Source organism: Drosophila arizonae, chromosome 2 (assembly GCF_054131065.1).
Source record: "Drosophila arizonae isolate 15081-1271.41 chromosome 2, UAZ_ARI_1.0, whole genome shotgun sequence".
NCBI classification, from domain to species: Eukaryota; Metazoa; Arthropoda; class Insecta; order Diptera; family Drosophilidae; genus Drosophila; species Drosophila arizonae.
In genome coordinates, this window is record NC_142922.1 from 5,655,083 (window position 1) to 5,674,243 (window position 19,161).

The 19,161-nt window shown below is 37.2% G+C and overlaps 2 protein-coding genes across 4 annotated transcripts; one reads left to right on the top strand and one right to left on the bottom strand.

Moving 5' to 3' along the window:
• Window positions 1-7: 7 nt before the first annotated feature.
• On the bottom strand, window positions 8-19,065 carry Axn (protein axin). 3 transcript variants are annotated; one of them, XM_089462673.1, is made up of 12 exons: window positions 17,899-19,065; window positions 15,609-15,669; window positions 7,472-7,813; window positions 7,168-7,400; window positions 5,733-6,440; window positions 4,316-4,450; window positions 4,092-4,188; window positions 3,890-4,024; window positions 3,593-3,833; window positions 3,384-3,528; window positions 2,963-3,319; window positions 8-2,903 (listed from the first exon to the last, which is right to left on the bottom strand). In XM_089462673.1, the coding sequence occupies exons 3-12, from the start codon at window positions 7,562-7,564 to the stop codon at window positions 2,777-2,779; spliced, it is 2,271 nt and encodes a 756-aa protein (XP_089318799.1). In that variant the 5' UTR covers window positions 7,565-7,813; window positions 15,609-15,669; window positions 17,899-19,065; the 3' UTR covers window positions 8-2,776. The 3 variants fall into 3 exon arrangements, with proteins under 3 accessions (XP_089318799.1, XP_089318800.1, XP_017857898.1); XM_089462674.1 differs by lacking the exon at window positions 4,316-4,450; XM_018002409.2 differs by lacking the exons at window positions 15,609-15,669; window positions 17,899-19,065 and adding an exon at window positions 11,497-11,662.
• Window positions 69-1,511, top strand: ZIPIC (Zinc-finger protein interacting with CP190). The gene has a single exon (XM_018002555.2). The coding sequence runs from the start codon at window positions 69-71 to the stop codon at window positions 1,416-1,418; it is 1,350 nt and encodes a 449-aa protein (XP_017858044.1). The 3' UTR covers window positions 1,419-1,511.
• Window positions 19,066-19,161: the final 96 nt, after the last annotated feature.

The following is a 19,161-nucleotide window of genomic DNA, read 5'->3' on the forward strand; positions in this document are numbered from 1 at the left end:
CTAGCAGAATTTAATGCTTTGATATTTGTTATAAAAATATTCAATCTTCAATTAAAAAAATACGGAAAATGAACTGTTGCATTTGCCAGTTTTCTGTGCGCAACCCAAAAAACATATACGAGGAGACGATTGGAAAGCCGCCCATATTAATCAGCGACTTGGTCGTGCAATGCACGAAGGGCACAAACTATGTGCTCGCCGAGGTGGGCTCGACAATATGCAAGAAATGCTGCGAGAAATTGACGCGCTATCACAAATCCTTACAAATCGCACGGAAGCTGCGCCAGGAGATCCTCGAACTGATACGTAGTCCATTTATAATTAAGGATTTCAAATCGGCTATCTCACGAAGTGAACACAAAAGCGATGACCCTGACAAATTCGATGGCAACATCAGCGTCGAAATGGTCGAGACAGTGGATGCATGTGATTTAGACGATGGGACAGATGCAATGCCAGCTGTCAAGCCGACAATCGTGGATCCAACATCGGTGACAGAGGAAAGGCTGGAGGAGGACGATGTAGATGTCAAAAATGAGCACAATTTCATTGTAAAGAACTCTGATTGCGAGGAAGAGGAATTCCAAGCGATCGACCTGGAGTTAGATATTGAAAATGAGATAATTATAAATGAAGAGGTCCCCGAAGCGGATTTGGACGATGATGAGACGAAGCAAACAGCGGATGAAATAGAAATATTTAGAGAGGACAAGGATGTGCTAAGTGAGTTCGAAGATCAGATGGATGGCACTATCGAATACCTAATCTCAGATGCTGAGGATCAGGACAGTTCAGGTGACTACACAGTGAACATACAATGCCCCAGCTGCCCCGAACAGTTCAGCAGTCGTCGGGCATACAATGCACACACGAAACGTGAACACTTTCCTGGCTATGTGTGCGATCAGTGCGGCAAGACGTTGCAATCCTATTCGGGCTTCATTGGCCACCTGCAGAACCATGAACCAGTCAAACAGTTCGAGTGCCCTCATTGTGGCGAGCGTTTTAGTCGCAAATTCCGACTGAAACATCATATGGCATGGCACACGGGCGAAACGCCGTATCAGTGCGAGGTGTGCTCGAAACGATTCGTACACAAGGTGGCGCTGTACAAGCACAAAATGATCCACGACAGCGAATCGAAGCGACTGGAGTGTCAAGTCTGCGGCTTCAAGACGCGCACCAAAGCCCATCTGGAGCGTCACACACGCTCCCACACGGGCGCCAAGCCGTTCGCCTGCCCTGTCTGCAATAAGCGCTTCTCCCAAATGTACAATATGAAGGCGCATCTGCGAGAGCACGAGAATCCGGGCAGCAATCGGCACAGGCGCTTCCACTGCCCCAAGTGCACGCACACATTCATCAATGAACAGAACTATTTAAGTCATTGCCAGCGGGACGATTGTACGCCAGTCTAGCGTTTCACATGATTTTGTTTACGATTTATACATACACCTCTATTAATTATATGTTGGGACAGCTAAATAAAAAAATAAAATCGATTTCATGTACTTGATTCGTTTGTTTGTCGTTTTTATTAGATCTACATGCAGTTTTTTGCTCACAAATAAAATATGGTTTTTGTTTACTATTATAAATGTATGCATTAATTTCATATTTCTGCGATATTATGCTCGGCTTCTTAAAAAAATATTTATTGTGTTGTTTATTTTATTATTTTTTGTTTTGTTTTCTTTGATAACTTATACAAGTATAACTAATCAATTAATATTTTAAGCAATTATGCAACTATTGGAGCAATTAGCACTCATCGTTTATCAAAAGAAATTTGTGTCCAATGGTAAATATATATATATTTTTATATAAATATATAATATAGACGAAAGCACAATATATGCATACAGATATATGCATGTAAGTGTGTGTGTGTGTGTGTGTGTGTGTGTGTGTATGTTGAGTGTATATATATAAATACATAAATTCAAATTTACATACATTATAATATGCAGTACAATAGATTATACAAAAATAAAACAGATTATATTTTGATTTTTCGTCAAGTTGAATAGAACTTTGTTAATATCATCATATCATAAAATGCACATTATAAAAATATTAACAAAATTTATTGCAGGCAGTCCATAGTTAGTAAAAAGTAACAAACAAATCCAAATTCAGGAATACCCATCAAATTGTTTTCTTAATTTTTCCATCTTTCAATTATTTCATTTTCATTTTGCATTTTTGTGCTGTGCTCAATAATTTCTATCGTTTGTTTGTGTGTGTTCGGTACGTGGGATATACAAAGTGTTTTGACTTAATTTTCAGGATCTTCGTTGAGTTTGTGTGTTAACATATACAAAATACAATAAATACATATATACGTAAATGTACGATTCGCGTTGCTCGACTTATAACAAATACATATACATCAAATTGATTTCGGTGTTAATTCATTATTATTAATCATACGTTTATTTAGAAAAATACCTCCGGATGTTAAGGACGAAATGATGAAACACATTGCTCCTTCCTACTATCAACTACCCCATAAGCCCGCGCCCCCAGTACCAGTCCCAATCCCAATCCCAGTCCCAGTCTCCCTCCCCCTCAGATCCCCCACGTACAATAGTTTGTGATGCTTGCAAAAGCCTATTGAATGTACAGTTAGTTCTATTTAAGTTTTGATTTCTGGGAATAGCTTCTCGAGTTTGTATCTCTAAGATGCATGTACACACCATACATCATTCTCCCCTACCTCCCTCACATTTCATAATTTATCTTAAATACAAAATCTACACTTAATGCTTAACGTTTAATCGGATGGTTTGACAAGACCCATCGCTTTGTCTCCGAACAACGGCAGTATATCGGAGTCATTAACAATCTCTTCCTGAATCACTGGACTATCAGGGTCCTCACAATGAGTCTTAAAAAAGAATCTGCAAATGCCAAATGTATAAATTATTGAATTTTTACAATGTGCCTATATCATCCATACCTAAAGTGTCCCCTTCTGGGCAGAAAGTCCTTGAATTGGCGCAGGGTCGGCTGAGTACCGGGTATTTTAATTCTGTAAGGAACTGGCTCTTCGCAGAATGAGAACACAACAACCGTCTCCGGCGGCTTGATGGGCAACGGCGGTGGACACGTTGCAATAGTAGCAGGCTGATGGTGATGCATTGTACTGCTGCCGCTGCTGCTACTGCTGAAGGAGGATAATGGCTGTTGCTGCTGCATGGCCACCATATGGGATTGTAGCTGCGGTTGGGCATATCGACGAGAGCGACGCGGCTCGTCTTCCAGTCTTCGTTTTCCTTCCTCCAATTTTGATGACGAACTTGAACCAGACCGGGAGCTGCAAAATATTCGAATACAAGAAATTCAATATAAGCAATTGGTAAATAATTCAATCAGTCTACCTTGAGTCCTTGTATTTCATGACTGTGTCAGCAGAGAACATGCTTATGCCGCTGTCTGTGTTCATTGAAGGCCATTTATTTGTTAGCTTCCTAGAGCAGGAACTGGAATCGGGCATGGATTTTGAGTGCTTCATTGAGTGTCCACCTGGCGGCAAAGAAACCATTTACATGAGTTTTGACAATTGATGAGATGTTTAGCTGGAACTCACTCAGACTCATGGCACCATCACTGACCATGCCGGAGTCATGTGTTGCGGTGCGTCTTCTCGATGGTATGGGCGGGCAGGGAGACATTGTGCCGGGCGAGCGATGTGGCGTCTGATCTTTCCACACACGCGACACATGCTGGTCCAAAATGTCTTGGTCGTTGTCTTCATCGAGCGCAAACTTTTCGCGTATCGCCTCGGCGAAAGCGCGATCACTGGCACTCGATGAGGTGCCGGGCATGCGCTGCAAACACAATTCCAGTTTAGTTCTAAATAAAATGACAGTATATAAATATTAACCTCTAAGCGCGCACGTTCCTCCAAATCCCGTTTGCGTTTCACCTCCTCCAGCTTGGGTATAAGCAGCGCCAATAATTCGTTTTCCGACAGCGGTCTGTGCTCGTTCGAATGTAATCGTTGCGTGCGGGGTATAACCTGAAAAGAGTCACATGGAATATATACATATATATTCATATTGAGCATAATTTATGGATTTGACTACCTGAAAGCTGTTCGTTTCCTTATTCGCCATGGCGCTCTGCCGTATGGCTTTACTCTCCGTCGAGCTATGTCTGCGCTCTATATAAGGGCGGCCATCCCTGCAAGCAAATGGAATAATACGTTATTGAATATTAATTTTAGTCTAATTATGATTCATATAAATGTGACTCTTCATAGTCTGTAGACGCTCTCTCTCTCACTCTCTCTTATTATCTCTAAACTCACATTGAACAGCTGGACAGTGACATGGTATCGGAGTCGGTGCGGCCGCCGGAGCTAACGCTTGCCCTCTCCGAATCGACGCGAGAGTTTGGTACAAAGGATGTATTGGTGCTCGCAGTATACACATAACCATGAGCTCTATTATCATGCGGAACACATTCATAAGGCAATGGGAAAGGAGTAACATAATTGATGGATCCATGCAATGCGGCGAATTTGTTTTTGTTTTTATGTACAGTTCAAGAATTTCCATAATTGAAAAAAAAAAATGTTTATACAAAAAATAATGCAGATAAATAATCCGTGTTGTTTGTTGTTGTAGTAGTTGTTGTGTGTGTAGATGGGTGTCGCATTTCATGGTTGTGTTGTTGTTGTTGTTGTTTAGGTGGGTTCGTGGGTTTGTGATCGTACAAATATGTTTTTGTTTTTGGTTTTATATATATGAAAATAAAAAGAAAGCATATTAAAAAAAATTAACAGATTAATAAAAGAATATAAATGAATAGAGGTATGTTTATTAGAAACAAACAAAGTTGAAAATGCTTAAATTAAGTCTATTTATAGTATAAAAATATAATGAAATTAAGAAAATAAAATTATTTATTTAGATGTACATAGGAACACTATTGAATGATGTTAAGCTGCACTTAAGTCTAAGTTATCGCTAGTCTTATTGACTTTGATATTATTAGTTTTTATTTATACACTCTATCGACATATAGCTTTTCCATGCGATTCTCAAGAACTTAACTTTTACAAATCCAAGACTACGGATCTTAACAAGGGGAATAATTAGGTATCAGAAGTGAGTAAAAACTAGGAAATTCTTCGAAAGGAAAACATTCTGTGAAAGATATGGTTTTACAGCTACGATTTTAAGTTTAGGTTTTTGTTAAGTATGAATATATAAAAATGCAAGTACTCTATAAAAAAGGGACACAAAATCATAGCCATAAGGCATATACGTATACTCTAACTACAAACAGCTTGCCTAAGGCCAAGATACTCATTGCATGCTATGAAGAAGTATAAATAGCCTCTCAAAGTGCTTTTTCTTTCTCCCTTTTTATACATATGTACATCCCAAATCGTATAATTTCAGCCATTTTGAAAGGCCTAAAAGTCTAAAAACCACCCTTAAAATTAAGTCTCATTTGCATACAATTTACTTGTGTTATACAAATTTACTATTTACTTGTAATAATATACAAATTAATAGCTGTTAACAGTTAAAGAATTGATGGGCATATAAATACATGCTTTTAGTTTGTTTATTAACTTACACATATTAGTAATACTAGTAGTAGGAGGAGAATAAACTAAATGGCTTTAATAATTTTCTATGAAATTCCACGAGCAAGCATAGATCTATTATTAAATCTAATGAATGCAGTGTTTATGATGATATCATGTTACATACCCGGGAGGTCTAATTTCCAGTCTTCTTTTTTGAGTTGCTATCAGAAGGTCGCGCGTGAGACGCATAGGTAAATCGATATGGGCACGACCACCGCTGCCCTCGACGTGCACCTTCTCGAAGTCGTCGCATAGCGACAGCACCGAATCCTCGTGCAGCGTGGGCAATGTGGAGCTGCGCGGCAGCGTGTCGGTGGCACTGATTGAGCCACTGGAGCTAGCTGATGTTGATGGACCATACACGCTGCCACTGGCACTGCATGTGCCGGCTGGCAGCGCTGTACCGCTGCTCATGGGCAGATTGATAAAGACGCCCGGTGGCATCGAAGCGCCGCCTGCTCCGCCGCCGCTCCCGCCAGCTCCACCTGTGCCCGACAGCTGTTTGCTGGCCGCCGTCGGCAGAGCACAGGCGCCGGCAGCGCTGCCATTGTTGCTGCCACAACTGCCGCCGCTGCCGCTGCTACCCGCACTGCCCGTCGCTGTGGCGCCGCTGCTGCTGAAGCGCTCCTGCACCGCCGACATTTGCTGTATGTACTGAATGTACAGCTCAGAGCAGAGGAAGCTCGGATAGATGTTGTCCCGTATGGTGGTCTCCACATGCTGCTGCATGGGATCGTAAATGTGCGGACTGAGCGGAATCTCATTTGACTTGATGGCCTTGATTTGCGCGCGCAATTCATCAGATATAGATAGTTGGCTTTTGCGCAAGAATCTGGAAGAATTAATAGATAATTATAATTATTATTGATGAAACCAACAAATATTCTTAAATTTTATCATTCAAAGGAGAAAAATAAAGAATATGCATAAAATCATTTATTATTATTAGCATTAACATTGGCATTATAATTATTATTATCATTGCAAAAATGTAAAGTTTTTTATACGAAACTGCGGTAAAGCTTCTTGCGAAAACCGGCTTAAGCCTCCTGGAGGGAGGTACGGGTGTTGAATAGCGGAACAATCCCAAACTTAGAGCAGTGGCTAAATGTTAGACACACTGAGTTGACTTTCTTCTTACCTCAAATAGTCTCTGACTATGGAAGTACATTAAAAAGACTGTCAAAATTGCCGAGCAAATGGGTAATGACAAAGGATATTTGAGCGGAGTCTGTGATTTCGCTGTAAAGGTATTCCGGCGGAATAACTGAAGCTTGCACGCAGGAAACTGAAGACAGCGTGTGGTTAGAGCAGATAGAAGTTATCCACCTTAAGGTTAGGGCAGCATATCGCCCGCCAAAGAAAGGAGGTTTTGGTCGACAAACAGCAATAGCAACTGCAGTCCGGCACACCGTTCAGAAGGACAGACAAAGCATAAGGTATTATTACTATTTATATCACTATTATGCTCACTTTATTTTAGAAATAATTATATTTACTACTTATTATCAATTTATTCACTAAATAAATTTAACTTGATTTTCTCTTAATTCACTTACCTATAAATGGCTCCGATTATTTGCTTCACCTTCTCGGGATCTGTTTGCTGTTTCAGACCTTCGCAGGCAAAATAGAAATTGAGATGATCATTGTAGGCGGGCGCCTCCTCCTCCACATATTTCTTGAACAACTCCACCCCATCGCGATCCTCGAGCAGATGATTTAGCGTGCGGGCCCAGTTTAGATAAGATGGAGGTGAGTTCTTAGAGGTATCTATTACCCCTTCGGTCATCTAATGCAGATTAAATAATATAAGATAATATAATCTTATATTACTATTACGATAACTATTTAGTTTCGTACCTTTTTAACTCGGCTCTCTTCTCCGGGTACAGGTGGTCGTGGCCCACTACACTCATTATCACCATGTTTCCGGAGTCCCAATTGATGGCTCATGCCACTCTTAGATAGGCGTGCGCTTCTCGCTTTTTCGTTTCTCTTTGTTTTGTCGTAGATCCACACTGGGCTGGTTAGCTGCAGTATTGTGTGTTAATATTTTATCTAGTCCTAAGTTCTATGTCCTAATACAATCAAACGTGTTTTAACAAATCACAAACGCCAGATATTTTAAAAATATTTGGGATATGGAAGATGCTCTTGGTGTATGTATTTCGTTTGCGAATTTGGAAGGCAGTTAGACAAGGCCTGAAAGAGAAACAAAATGGAACTTAAGTTTATGTATGAATATGAAGTGGATTAATACATAATATCAAAGAGAATACATGATATACAGTAGAGTCCGGCTCAAGGGACCGACGCGTCGTTATACCCGGAAGCCGCTCTAACTGTATAAGCTTGATCAGATAAATTTGTCTGGGGACAGGAATTTTTGTCGCAATAACCGTATGGACGCTATAAGCGGAGTCGGTATACCCGGATTCTACTATATTAATATTTTTCTTAAATTATCTTAAATAAGATTTTTTTAAAGATTAAGTAGATTATCAAATATTATATGTAAAAATTTCAATTTATTTGCGAATATTTCTCCGCAAGTACTCAGTCGCTGAGAAATAGGGTCAATTGGGTGTTCAAGTAAAATGCAATTTCAAGAAACTTTTAATTGAATGCCTTCCTTATATTTCTTTTATGATGCATTCGAAATTGTGTAGTATATATAAGGGGAAAACTCAATAAGGCGAAGCATAACTGCAAACTATTGAAAAGTTAAGGAAAAGCTGCTGCATTTGCCCTCGAGCAGATGGCCCCGAAGTAATTCCCACTGAGTTGTACATAATTTGATATATCGAAGAAAATTGAATGGCGGCCATTTTGAGAGCGTTTTTGATTGGTTCACGTTATCGACCAATACAATATAGCACAGTCAGGGCAGAGCAGGGCAGGGCAGGGCAGGGCAAAGCAGGGCACATGGGCCATGCCAAAGGGAAGGACAATAATCCGTGATGTACGAAATTTGAAAATGGAACGCACACACACTCACACATATACATATATACGTTTAGCTGGATTTGGTGGTGGTGGTTGCTCTGCTCCTGTCTGACGCGCATGAAAATCAACAAATTTGTTTTTTCATCTTCCGTTTCGCAGTCAAAGCGACAACAACAACAACAACGACAACGACATAAGAGCGCTCTGTCGTCGCCAACAACAGAGCAACGACAACAGCGGCAACAACAATCACAAAGAACGAAAACAGCAGCAGCAGCAGTAGCAGCCCTTCCCATCAAGCACACACACACATACACACACAAAAATACGTATATACGTAGTGATAAAAGCGTAATAAAGGGGGATGAACGTCTGCTGGGACAACAAAGAGAGCGCCAGAGCCAAGGAAACTCATCAAAACGCCATTTGCATAGCACTCCATTACAGCCAAAAGGACAAAGCAAAAGGCACAATTAAAAACGCTCAACACGAGGCACACACACACACACAATATCCACAAAGCGCGCCGACAGAGAAAGAGCGCGAAATAGACACACACACATATACACCCACACCTACACATACACACATCTATAGCTAGATAGATATCCATGCGCCAAGCTCTAGCTGGCCACTTGAAGCCCACTACTACTTCTCTGCCCCACTCACTCTTTCCTTCTCACTCTCTCTCTCTCTATCTCTCTCGCTCTCTCTTTCATCTATCGTTCTCTGTCCCGCTGCACCCACTGGTCTCTTGTGGCCAAGTCCCTGGCAGCCGAACTATTGAAAATGCACGTCGCCTCCTTGAAAGCGCGCAAAAGATAAGTTGATGATGCTGCAGCAAGCAAAGCCCAAATCCTCAGCCACGCGAAACGCCAACATCAAAGGACATCCAACTGGCTTTTAAGCATATAATAGCTGCCTGCAGTGCTCTAATGCAACAAAGATGCCCGCCAAACACGCCTAAGCCACCTCAACTTGGTAAGCCAACATTTCTTTTTAATTCTTCCCCAAGAAATTACTTGAAATACGATTTTTCGTGACTAATTTCCTATCTTTAGCTTGAATTTGGTAAAGAGTAAATGGAGATATTTTAAAAGAATTTCTCACTGCATCATTATTATAATTTCCTATACAGAGTTTATTCATCAGTGACTATACTGTACTTAGACTAGACTGTTTGATGAGAGTGTTAAGATAAAATTAAGAAATTTTTTATTACATATGTATATATTAGATTAGATAATTCATTTACTGTATAATTCAGTCTATATTTATTAGTAGTATAGTGCAAAGAATAACTATATAGAACTCTTAATATTTATTGCATCCCTATTAATATTAGACATATAATATATTTAATTTTTTTCGTCCGATATTTAATTTTTATTATATATATTAATATATTTTATATGAGTATAAAAAACACATACTAAACTTTTTATGATAGAATGGAATTTTAGGTAGTTAGGAAAATATTAAATAGAGTCCACATTGTTGGACCCAGCGACCGGCGCCACGTTTAACATTATGATTTAAAAGCAGCAGCTGGCAAAATAGATTTAGCTATGTAATAGCTTTATATTTATAAAGCGATTGCGCTGTTAATTTGTTTCCTTCCTTCTAACGGTGCATCAGCTTGATTATGATTAGACAGCGCTTAGAGCCTATCATAGATCTGAAAGGTTTCGCGAGTACTGCTCGCGACAGTAAAAGTGCATAAATAAAGTAAATTTGTTTGAATTGACTTGGAGGTACACGAAAAATCGGTAGCCTAAAACACGTTCCTCTTTACTTGAGTCAGTAGGTTTTACTAGCAGACTAAATGGGAATACGTTCTGTTTAACTTAAGTAAAGCGTTTGCTTCACTCGTTAGAATTAGATTCTGTACCGCTGATTTCAGTGGAAGTTATATGATAACTTGTATTACTTATCGTATGCTTGAAAACTATATCTATATTATATATATAATTACAAAGGAATCCGGTTATAACGACTACGCTTAAAGCGTCCAACCGGTTATGTCGACGAAAATTCGGTTGGTTGGTCATTCACAGGATATTACGAGGTGCCGAAAAAAGCGAAATAATGACAACAAATTTAAGCTTTAAAAGACGTTGTTAAAAATATATACATATATTTCAAAAATATTTTAAATTATCGCGGTCATAATATTCACAAATTCTAAGCCTAACCTACAAGAAAAACCAGTTATATTTTTACAACATTTGAGAATATATTTCTATACACATATAGCATATGTATATAGCTAATCTTTATTGTAAACTTACTTTTCGTTTACAAAAACTCAACTGGAAATTATTTTGAAATAGCAATATTATATTTATGCTACATCAGACTTCTTATATTATAATATGTATCTATACATCGAAAACCAACTTCAGCTCATACCCGAATTCAGTTTCTTGAACTCTAATCCTAAATATCAAATATAAGAAATCAAAATATCTATCAATTTTACAATTCCTATATAAACTTTATGCTCAATAGACACAGAATTGCGATCGAATGCGAATCGCCAAATGGATGCAATTGAAGAGGAAATCAGTTTATTAAATTACGCTTACGATATAATGATGATGTGAAACTTATTGTGGGCAACGAGTTCTTTTGTATCTTAGTTCCAGCCGGTTGAATGGCTGAGAGATTAACAATAAACCTCAAGGCGGGGCCGGAGGCAAGGCAGAACGATTCCCCTCGCTGCCAGACAAACAACAGAACCATATTTTATTATCCCTATTAAATTATGTACGCTTCACAGGACCAAATATATATGTATGTATATGTATTTATTATGATTTCATAATGATTGACAGGGGTTTTCGAGTTGAGCAAAACGTTGCGCCGCTGCAACAGGATGCGGCAGGATAATGACTGCCGCAATGATCCCGCTGCTGCTGCTTCTACTGTCTACTTACAATGCGCCCGAGTTTCATGCGCTCGATGCAAGGTGTTTTCGCCAAGGATCTGTCGGCGATACAATGTCAATTGAAAGGTGCCGGCGTTTCAGGTATTCACTACTTGAGCCCAACTGTTGACAAACACACAAGAACAGACAACAAATCACGAGCCACGAGATGTCCTGACAAACGGCACAAAGCTAAAGAGTCAAACTGAATCCTGTTGCCGTTGACAGCAGCAGCTCAGCAGCTCGCAAAACTCGGTTCACAACTACAAATGCATCCTGTTTGACACTACACGTATGTATGTGTGTGAGCTTGTCTATGTGTGTGTGTGTATATATATATAAATGGCAGTGTATATAAACAGTTTTTTTTATTTCGTATTTTGGGGGTTGCCCATGTAGCTGCCTGTCAGTTGGTTAGCAGGGTGGCATTTCGCAGAGGGTGGCACGCAGCCGATTGCGTCTTTTTCGGGCACAATTGTTGCATGCGCGCATTAAAGCGCAACCAAAGGGTATCTTAGCTATGTCAGAAAATATGTTGCATGTGGTATAACTACTTTAGACTAATAATGGAAGATATGAGCTTTAATTAAAAATGTAGACTTGAGGTATTAATGTTAAGGATAAATGTTATTAGAGTTGCAACAATCTAGTACTATTTTTTTTATCCGTATATTTACTTAATATTCATATAATATTTTATGCCGTAGATAGTATACAATATGTTCCATATTGGGTTTTATTGGGTTTTATGAATTACAGAGACGTATACATAGCATGTGGGTTCATGTAATCAGTATATACATATCTTTATATCCACATATCCACATCTTATGGGAAACAAATAAAAGATATGGCATAAGATTGAATACCAAATCATAAAAATGGAATAGATATACCTTTGTAATTTCAATATAATCATATTGACAATGAAAGATGCTACCGATCATATGGAAAAACTTCAGATGTATGTGCTAAAGAAGGTTATACGATAGACTCTGTGGATGTGTCAAATTTTCACAGTTTACGAAATGGAGTATGCTATGGGACAATGAAATTCACAAGGCTCGAACAGCTCGACAATTAGGTTGAAAAAAAATTATATTTATATATATATTTATATATATGTATAGATATATACATAATATGATGTATAACCCTATAGATGGGGTTTAAACGAGTAAGGAAATTCTACATCAAAGCTTAGACCTCTTCAGGTGAAAAGACGTCAGTCACTTCTAATACTTTGCATATAAACTATTTCAAAATTGTAAAAAACGATATATATTTACAACAAGGCTTAAATCAAGCAAAATATTCTAGGAAATAAAACCCAATTTATGTCAATATCAAATATTTTCTATAACTACAAGATGTTAGTAGAGTATATATGTGTGCTATAATTTGCATATATTGTATTATGAAAATATAAATTATATTTACTTAAAACTGCCAAAGGGTATTTCGAATTCGTTTTCAAGTCATTCTTAATTGGTTTCCAATATCGAAATGGAATATTTAATGCGGCATTAGATGATTGAGTCGAAGAACTTGGAGTGCTTGATGCTCCAATCAGTGCGGCTGAGTCATGCAGAAGCTGCGCCACTTGACCAGCTGCCCCACACGGCCACACGCCCACGAGCCCCGTCGACCAGCTCAGCTGAGTGCCCGAGCGACCAACATAATGATGCTTCATGTACAACAAACACAAAGGATGTTCATTTGAAAGTGTCAGTGGTTGCGGCCTGGCTCGTCCGATGTGAGCAAAAGAGACGCCACTACGGAATAGAAGTCGCTCTGTGTGTGTGGGTGTGTGTGTGTGTGCACAACCAATATGCGCAGGTCCAGTGGCTATGTGTACGTACACACAAAGAAAGAATGAAGAGAACAAGAAAACCAAATCCAAACAATTCGAACCGAGCTCCATGTAAAAGCTGTGAGGGTTGCATTTAATGCACCCCAACCACAAATCACAAAGCCACCCTCGTCACTCTTTTAATAAAACTCCTGTTCTTCTACTCTGTTTTTATTTTTTGAACAAAACATTTATTTCCAATAACTTTTGCCAAAGAGGGCGGAGCTGAGGTGGGGGCCTGAGCGGGATTGGCGCCGTTTTGTTTCTAATGAGGTTAAAGGCAAATTGCCGACGAGCGCCATTCGCTTTGAGCTTTGAATGTTGAATGTTAAGTCTGATTCGAGTCTAGACTGCAAAAGTAAAGGGGGCCAACAAAACCAAACAAACGCACCAGCACACACACACACACACACACACATCCACAGACACAAGTTGCATATTCAGAGTGCTGCAATTGACCTTCATGCGTTTTACTTGTTTTAAACAAACTTTATTTAACAGTTCCGATCAAAAGCTGTTGCAGTCCTTTCATACATATATGTATATAAATAAAAGTAAATAAATATGTATGTATACGGTAAGTAAAGTGAGTTTATTACTCTATAAAGACAGTTTATCACATGGAAACTTGATCATTATTATATAAATACAGTAGAATCCGGTTATAACGACTCCGCTTAAAGCGTCCAACCGGTTATGTCGACGAAAATTCGATGTCTTGGTTGGTCCCCATACAAACTTATATGAAAGAGCCTCCGCTTAGTACGTCTCCTCTCAATTACCGGTTATTACGACGTAATAAAAAAAAATCGCGAAATAATGACAACAAATTTCAGCATAAATAGAATCTGTTAGAAATGTATACATGTATGTATTGATCAGTGATCAGTACCCTTGCTTGTGTGCGTAGCAACGCCACAAATGTTGCTAAGACAGAGAGAGGGAGGCAGACAAAGTACAATGCCGACGTCACAAAAATGTTTCTAAACCATGTTATTGAAATAAGTTTATAAATAATGGTTATTTTGATTAAAAATTTACATTGTTTTATAGTAAAAGCTATTACGAACATGGCAACCGTAAAAAAAATGAAAACAAAATATTTTTTACGCTTTCTGGTTAAAGCGTCCTCCGGGTATAGCGACGTAAAATCGACGGTCCCTTGAGTGTCGCTAAAACCGGATTCTACTGTATATTTATTTATTTATTGCACTTTTACGACTTTTACTTATAACTTTGAGTTTCATTTCAACATGAGACATACATACATATATTTGTCGAATTAATACTCGACATCTCCGTACAATTCTTAAATGGTAGTAGAAGGCAAAACAGCATTTAATATCATATTTTTCAAATGATATTATTGAAATATATATACATTTTCAATTTCAATTTCAATTTATTTCACTCTTTGTTATAATTACATGATGTTGTGAATGGTATTTTACAATGTTTGAAGAGTTTAGGCTAATACATAGTCCTTTTCTGCTAAGTTATTTATTTACATACATGACATATGAATATGCGATAACATTATTATTTGGAAAAAAAAAACAAAGAAATAGAAAACCCCATATATGTAAATATGTTTCAGAGTAGAAACAACACATGCTCACATTTTGTTTGTCAAACCTTGCAAGTTATTAGATAAGTAATAATGAATAATACTAATAGTTCAAGGAACATTGCCTATTCTTCTAGGCACTTAATTTGCTATCCATATCCCGAAAGAATTTAGGCATTTTAAATGCAAATTATTCAAATCAATTGTACTTATCTACACAAAACTATTTACGCTGCGCAGTTCTATTATTCCCCAAACCTGGTCCCCCTTGATTTTTTTCTAGTAACCAAACTAAATTATATGCTACAATTGAGGAGCTCAGAAAAACTGCCTCAGGAGGAGGAGTTAAGAACAGAAAAATAAAATTTTTAACTGCACCGAAGAATAGCAACAAAAGATGCAAAAGTATTATACTTTCTATCTGAGCAGGATTACTTTCATGTAGCCATGAATAACATATATAAAATTTTGTTCTCGAATTGCTTCAGACCAAAAATAAGATTTATAAAATCTATTCAAAGTAAAACATTTTATTAATATAACTCATGCGCAATTGTATTGCGAAGTGAATAATATTTATTGTTGGTAAAATGTAAATTTACTTAGAGTTTTTAAAAAATGGATATTATAAAAACATTTTTTAAATATTATTTATTATATTATTAAAAAATTATATATTATATATTTTAAATTATATACTTACATGTGTAATTTGCATTTGTGTGGATATAAAGGAGATTTTGGGATTCTACAAACTGCAGTTTCTACAAAGAAAAGAAATTGATTTTGATTTTTTCATTAAATTATACAATAAATTTTTTAAATAAAGGTTAACTAAATTAAAATTTAAACAGCCCTTTCTATATATAGTTCGGTATAGTTTGAGTAGAAAACGTAACCAAACTCCAATTTTCCCAAAGCTAACAACCTTTATATGATTTGTATTTTCAACATAGTGGATAAGGCATTAAACAAGAGTGAATAGTCAGCAGAGAGCAACTTGCAAATATCCTAAAACTAGCGCAAAGCCCGGTTTGAAAAATAGGTCTAATATGTGAAATTAATTATTTGATTAGTTTTGCTGTGTATGCACTTGCCTAATTATTCAGACCTTTTATTTGTAGAAAAAAATAAAATTTAAATATTAATTGTCGTAACATCATAATCAATCAATCAACATCAATCCGGTCAACAACATTTTTATACATTCAAAATGAATAATGATAATATGATAAAGCTATGTTATTATCAATATTATTTATGCAGACATACAAAATTAATATTAAAGTTCGCGTGTTGGTCTTGATCAATAATATCTATACTTTAAGGACACGTGTCCTTCTGTCTAATTCATGCAACTAAACAAGGCCAATATACCCAGAATTACAACTACAATACATTCATTTCAGTATATAACAAAGTAAGTAATAACTGATACTTTAACTAGCTATGAATTATAAAATATTCATGGGGTGTTAAATATTTTATAGACACTTAAAGTTTTGATGTACCAATGCAAATATGATTTACAAATTTGTAACCATCGAAGAAAGCAATAAAACTCCCCTTGAGGCTGCACAACAAATTGAATAACCCTTGAAAATGTGGTTTGATTTGGGTTTGAGTTCGAGTTGTGTTGTAACACATTCCCCGAAGGGTGAAATTACAAATATTTCTCGCACGACTTCAAATAGATAATGCGTAAATGCAATCAAACAAAATATATTTTATTGAATTTCTTCTTCAGCAATCCAATTTAAATTCCAACACGAAAATGCATTTTTGTGGCTGCTTCCAATAGGCTAACACCGCAAATATTGAGAACAAATGTTGAATAAAGATGTAAAAATGTATTTGCACTCCTTAGTATATGAGCAAGACTACCGAGTGCTATAATATATATTTCCCACTTTCAGTGGGAAATCAGGGTATAATGGTTTTGTTGAAATGTATGTAACAAGCAGAAGGAGGCGTGGTAGACCCCACAAAGTATATATATTCTTGATCAGCGCGATCTGTCTGTCTGTCAGTATGTTTAAACGCGTGGATTTCAGAAGATATAGAAGCAAGAGATCTCAATTTTTGTTTTGCAAAATATCCGTGTATGCCACGCGAATATCGAATTTTGCTTCCCGTTATTTTGTTACCGATTAAAAACGATTATCGAAAATCAGTATTAAATGTATACCTACTACATCCTTAAAACTAGAGTCGCCCAATTTTAAATGTAGATTCATATGTTCTTTATGGAATTTCGATTTTTGTCACAATTTACCCCTCACTCCTATATTCACCCCCTCACCCTCACATTTGTAAAAGGCGTATTTCAAATACTAGAGACTTGTGCTTTGGCAAATGCATGTATATCCATGGTATAATCATAACCTGGAAGTGAAAGGACATCCACAAGAAAACTTATTAAGCATTTAAGTTATCCCAGTAAACACACACTGCAGCGTTTATGCGTGGGTGCTTACGTGTGTGTATGTATGTGTGTGTCGTTTGTGTAAGCCGAAAGACTCTAAAAATGATTGAAATAGCTATTGCTCGAAGGGTTCAGGGGATCTCGTAGTCGAGCAGTCTCTACTAGAGCTTTCTTACTTGTTTAAATATTACTGTTTACATACATATATAATGAAACGAAATGGTACACCAACGAAATGGTACACCATCTATGGAACACTTGAAATTACTAATGTGTAACGTTAGTGCTATTATTTATTAATTATTTTTTTATTTAGGCTTAGCGCCTCGAATTTCAGTTATGTATAACAGATTTAGATCTAGCATAATTATTTTTTGATTTCCTATCATTGTTTCGTCCATCGTTTAAGCGCAACAAATCTAAAAATATCGACAGCTAAATCAATTTATCTATAAATGAACATCATCTACACCTATTGCTCCATTAAAAAAAAGTCAATCCATGGTAAAAGTCAATCCAATACAAAATGATGAATTATTAAATAGTAATTGAAATATTGGATACGTACATTCAAATTGCTTTTATGCCATTTGTTTTTCTTGATAGCGAATGGTCCTCCGAATGGTCGAGCGTGGCAAATGCATTGATGATGGTAACGAGATATTGGAATTGGACGGGTCTAATAATATTATTGTTTTTGTTGTTGTTGCTGTTGATGTTGCTCTTGCTGTGGCTGTAGCGGCTGGACGTGATATCGATGGCAAATGCGACAAGGAAGATCTCATTTTGATATAAATGCTCAACAAGGGATTTGTTTTCTAACTATAAACCGTTATAACTCGGAAATTGCACAATTAAATGTTAAATATAAAATGGGCTAAGAGTGTTCAACAAATGTGCCAATAAACGTAAACAATGAAAAGCAATTATAACAAGAGTGTTTCGGAGAGGCACGACAATGGCAAACAATCAAATTAAATGCTAAAAACAAGGCAAAGGACGAGCAACAGCTTCTGTTTCAGTCGCACTCGCCGGTTATATATGTGGTAAGGTATTAGTGATGGGTGTCTTTGCAGTCACCAGCACCGATGGACGCGGACTCTGATTTCGTTAGGTGTTTTTGTTGTTGCTGTTGATATTTATTGCGATTGTCTTTGAGAGCATTTTTCGTTGCACGACGGACGTATATTTTGCATTTAAATCACTGTGGTGCTGTGGCAGGAGTAGAAAATGTCTCGAGCAACTCCTCTGGCAACTCGCGGCCAGAGAGAACGCAATGAAAATCGTAATTTAAAGCATTTTTCATTTTCAGCTTCACATCCAAAGTAGCAGAAATATAAGTTGAAATTAACTAAAACATTGTTAAGGACTTCACACTTTCTTAATGCTTATGCCTTTCAGCTGCTGCGTTTTGTATTTTTTATTTATTTACTGGCGTGTTCGGTCTCTTTTTTGTGTATTTGTATTTATGTTGCCTCGGTCCTGCTGCTGCTGCTTGTGCTGCTGCTGCTTTTGTTGTTTAACTTCAATGGACGTTTAGTTGCTTGTTGGTTGGTTTTAAATTTGTAAATGTTTCAATCGCGTACACATCATCGTTGGTTTACTATTATTAACAATTTGCATTCAATGGCAAAACAAAATATATATTTATTATTGAGGCAACTTTTGTTTGTTAGCCACTTTGAGGTTAGAACAACAGAGTTGTGTTGCGTCTGGGTATGTTGCGTTATATCGATGAATCGATGTAGCGCACAGGCAAACATTCCGATAGTCTGGTAGCGCATTTTGGGAAACAGCAGTTTAAATTGACGATATATTGCATATTTTATAG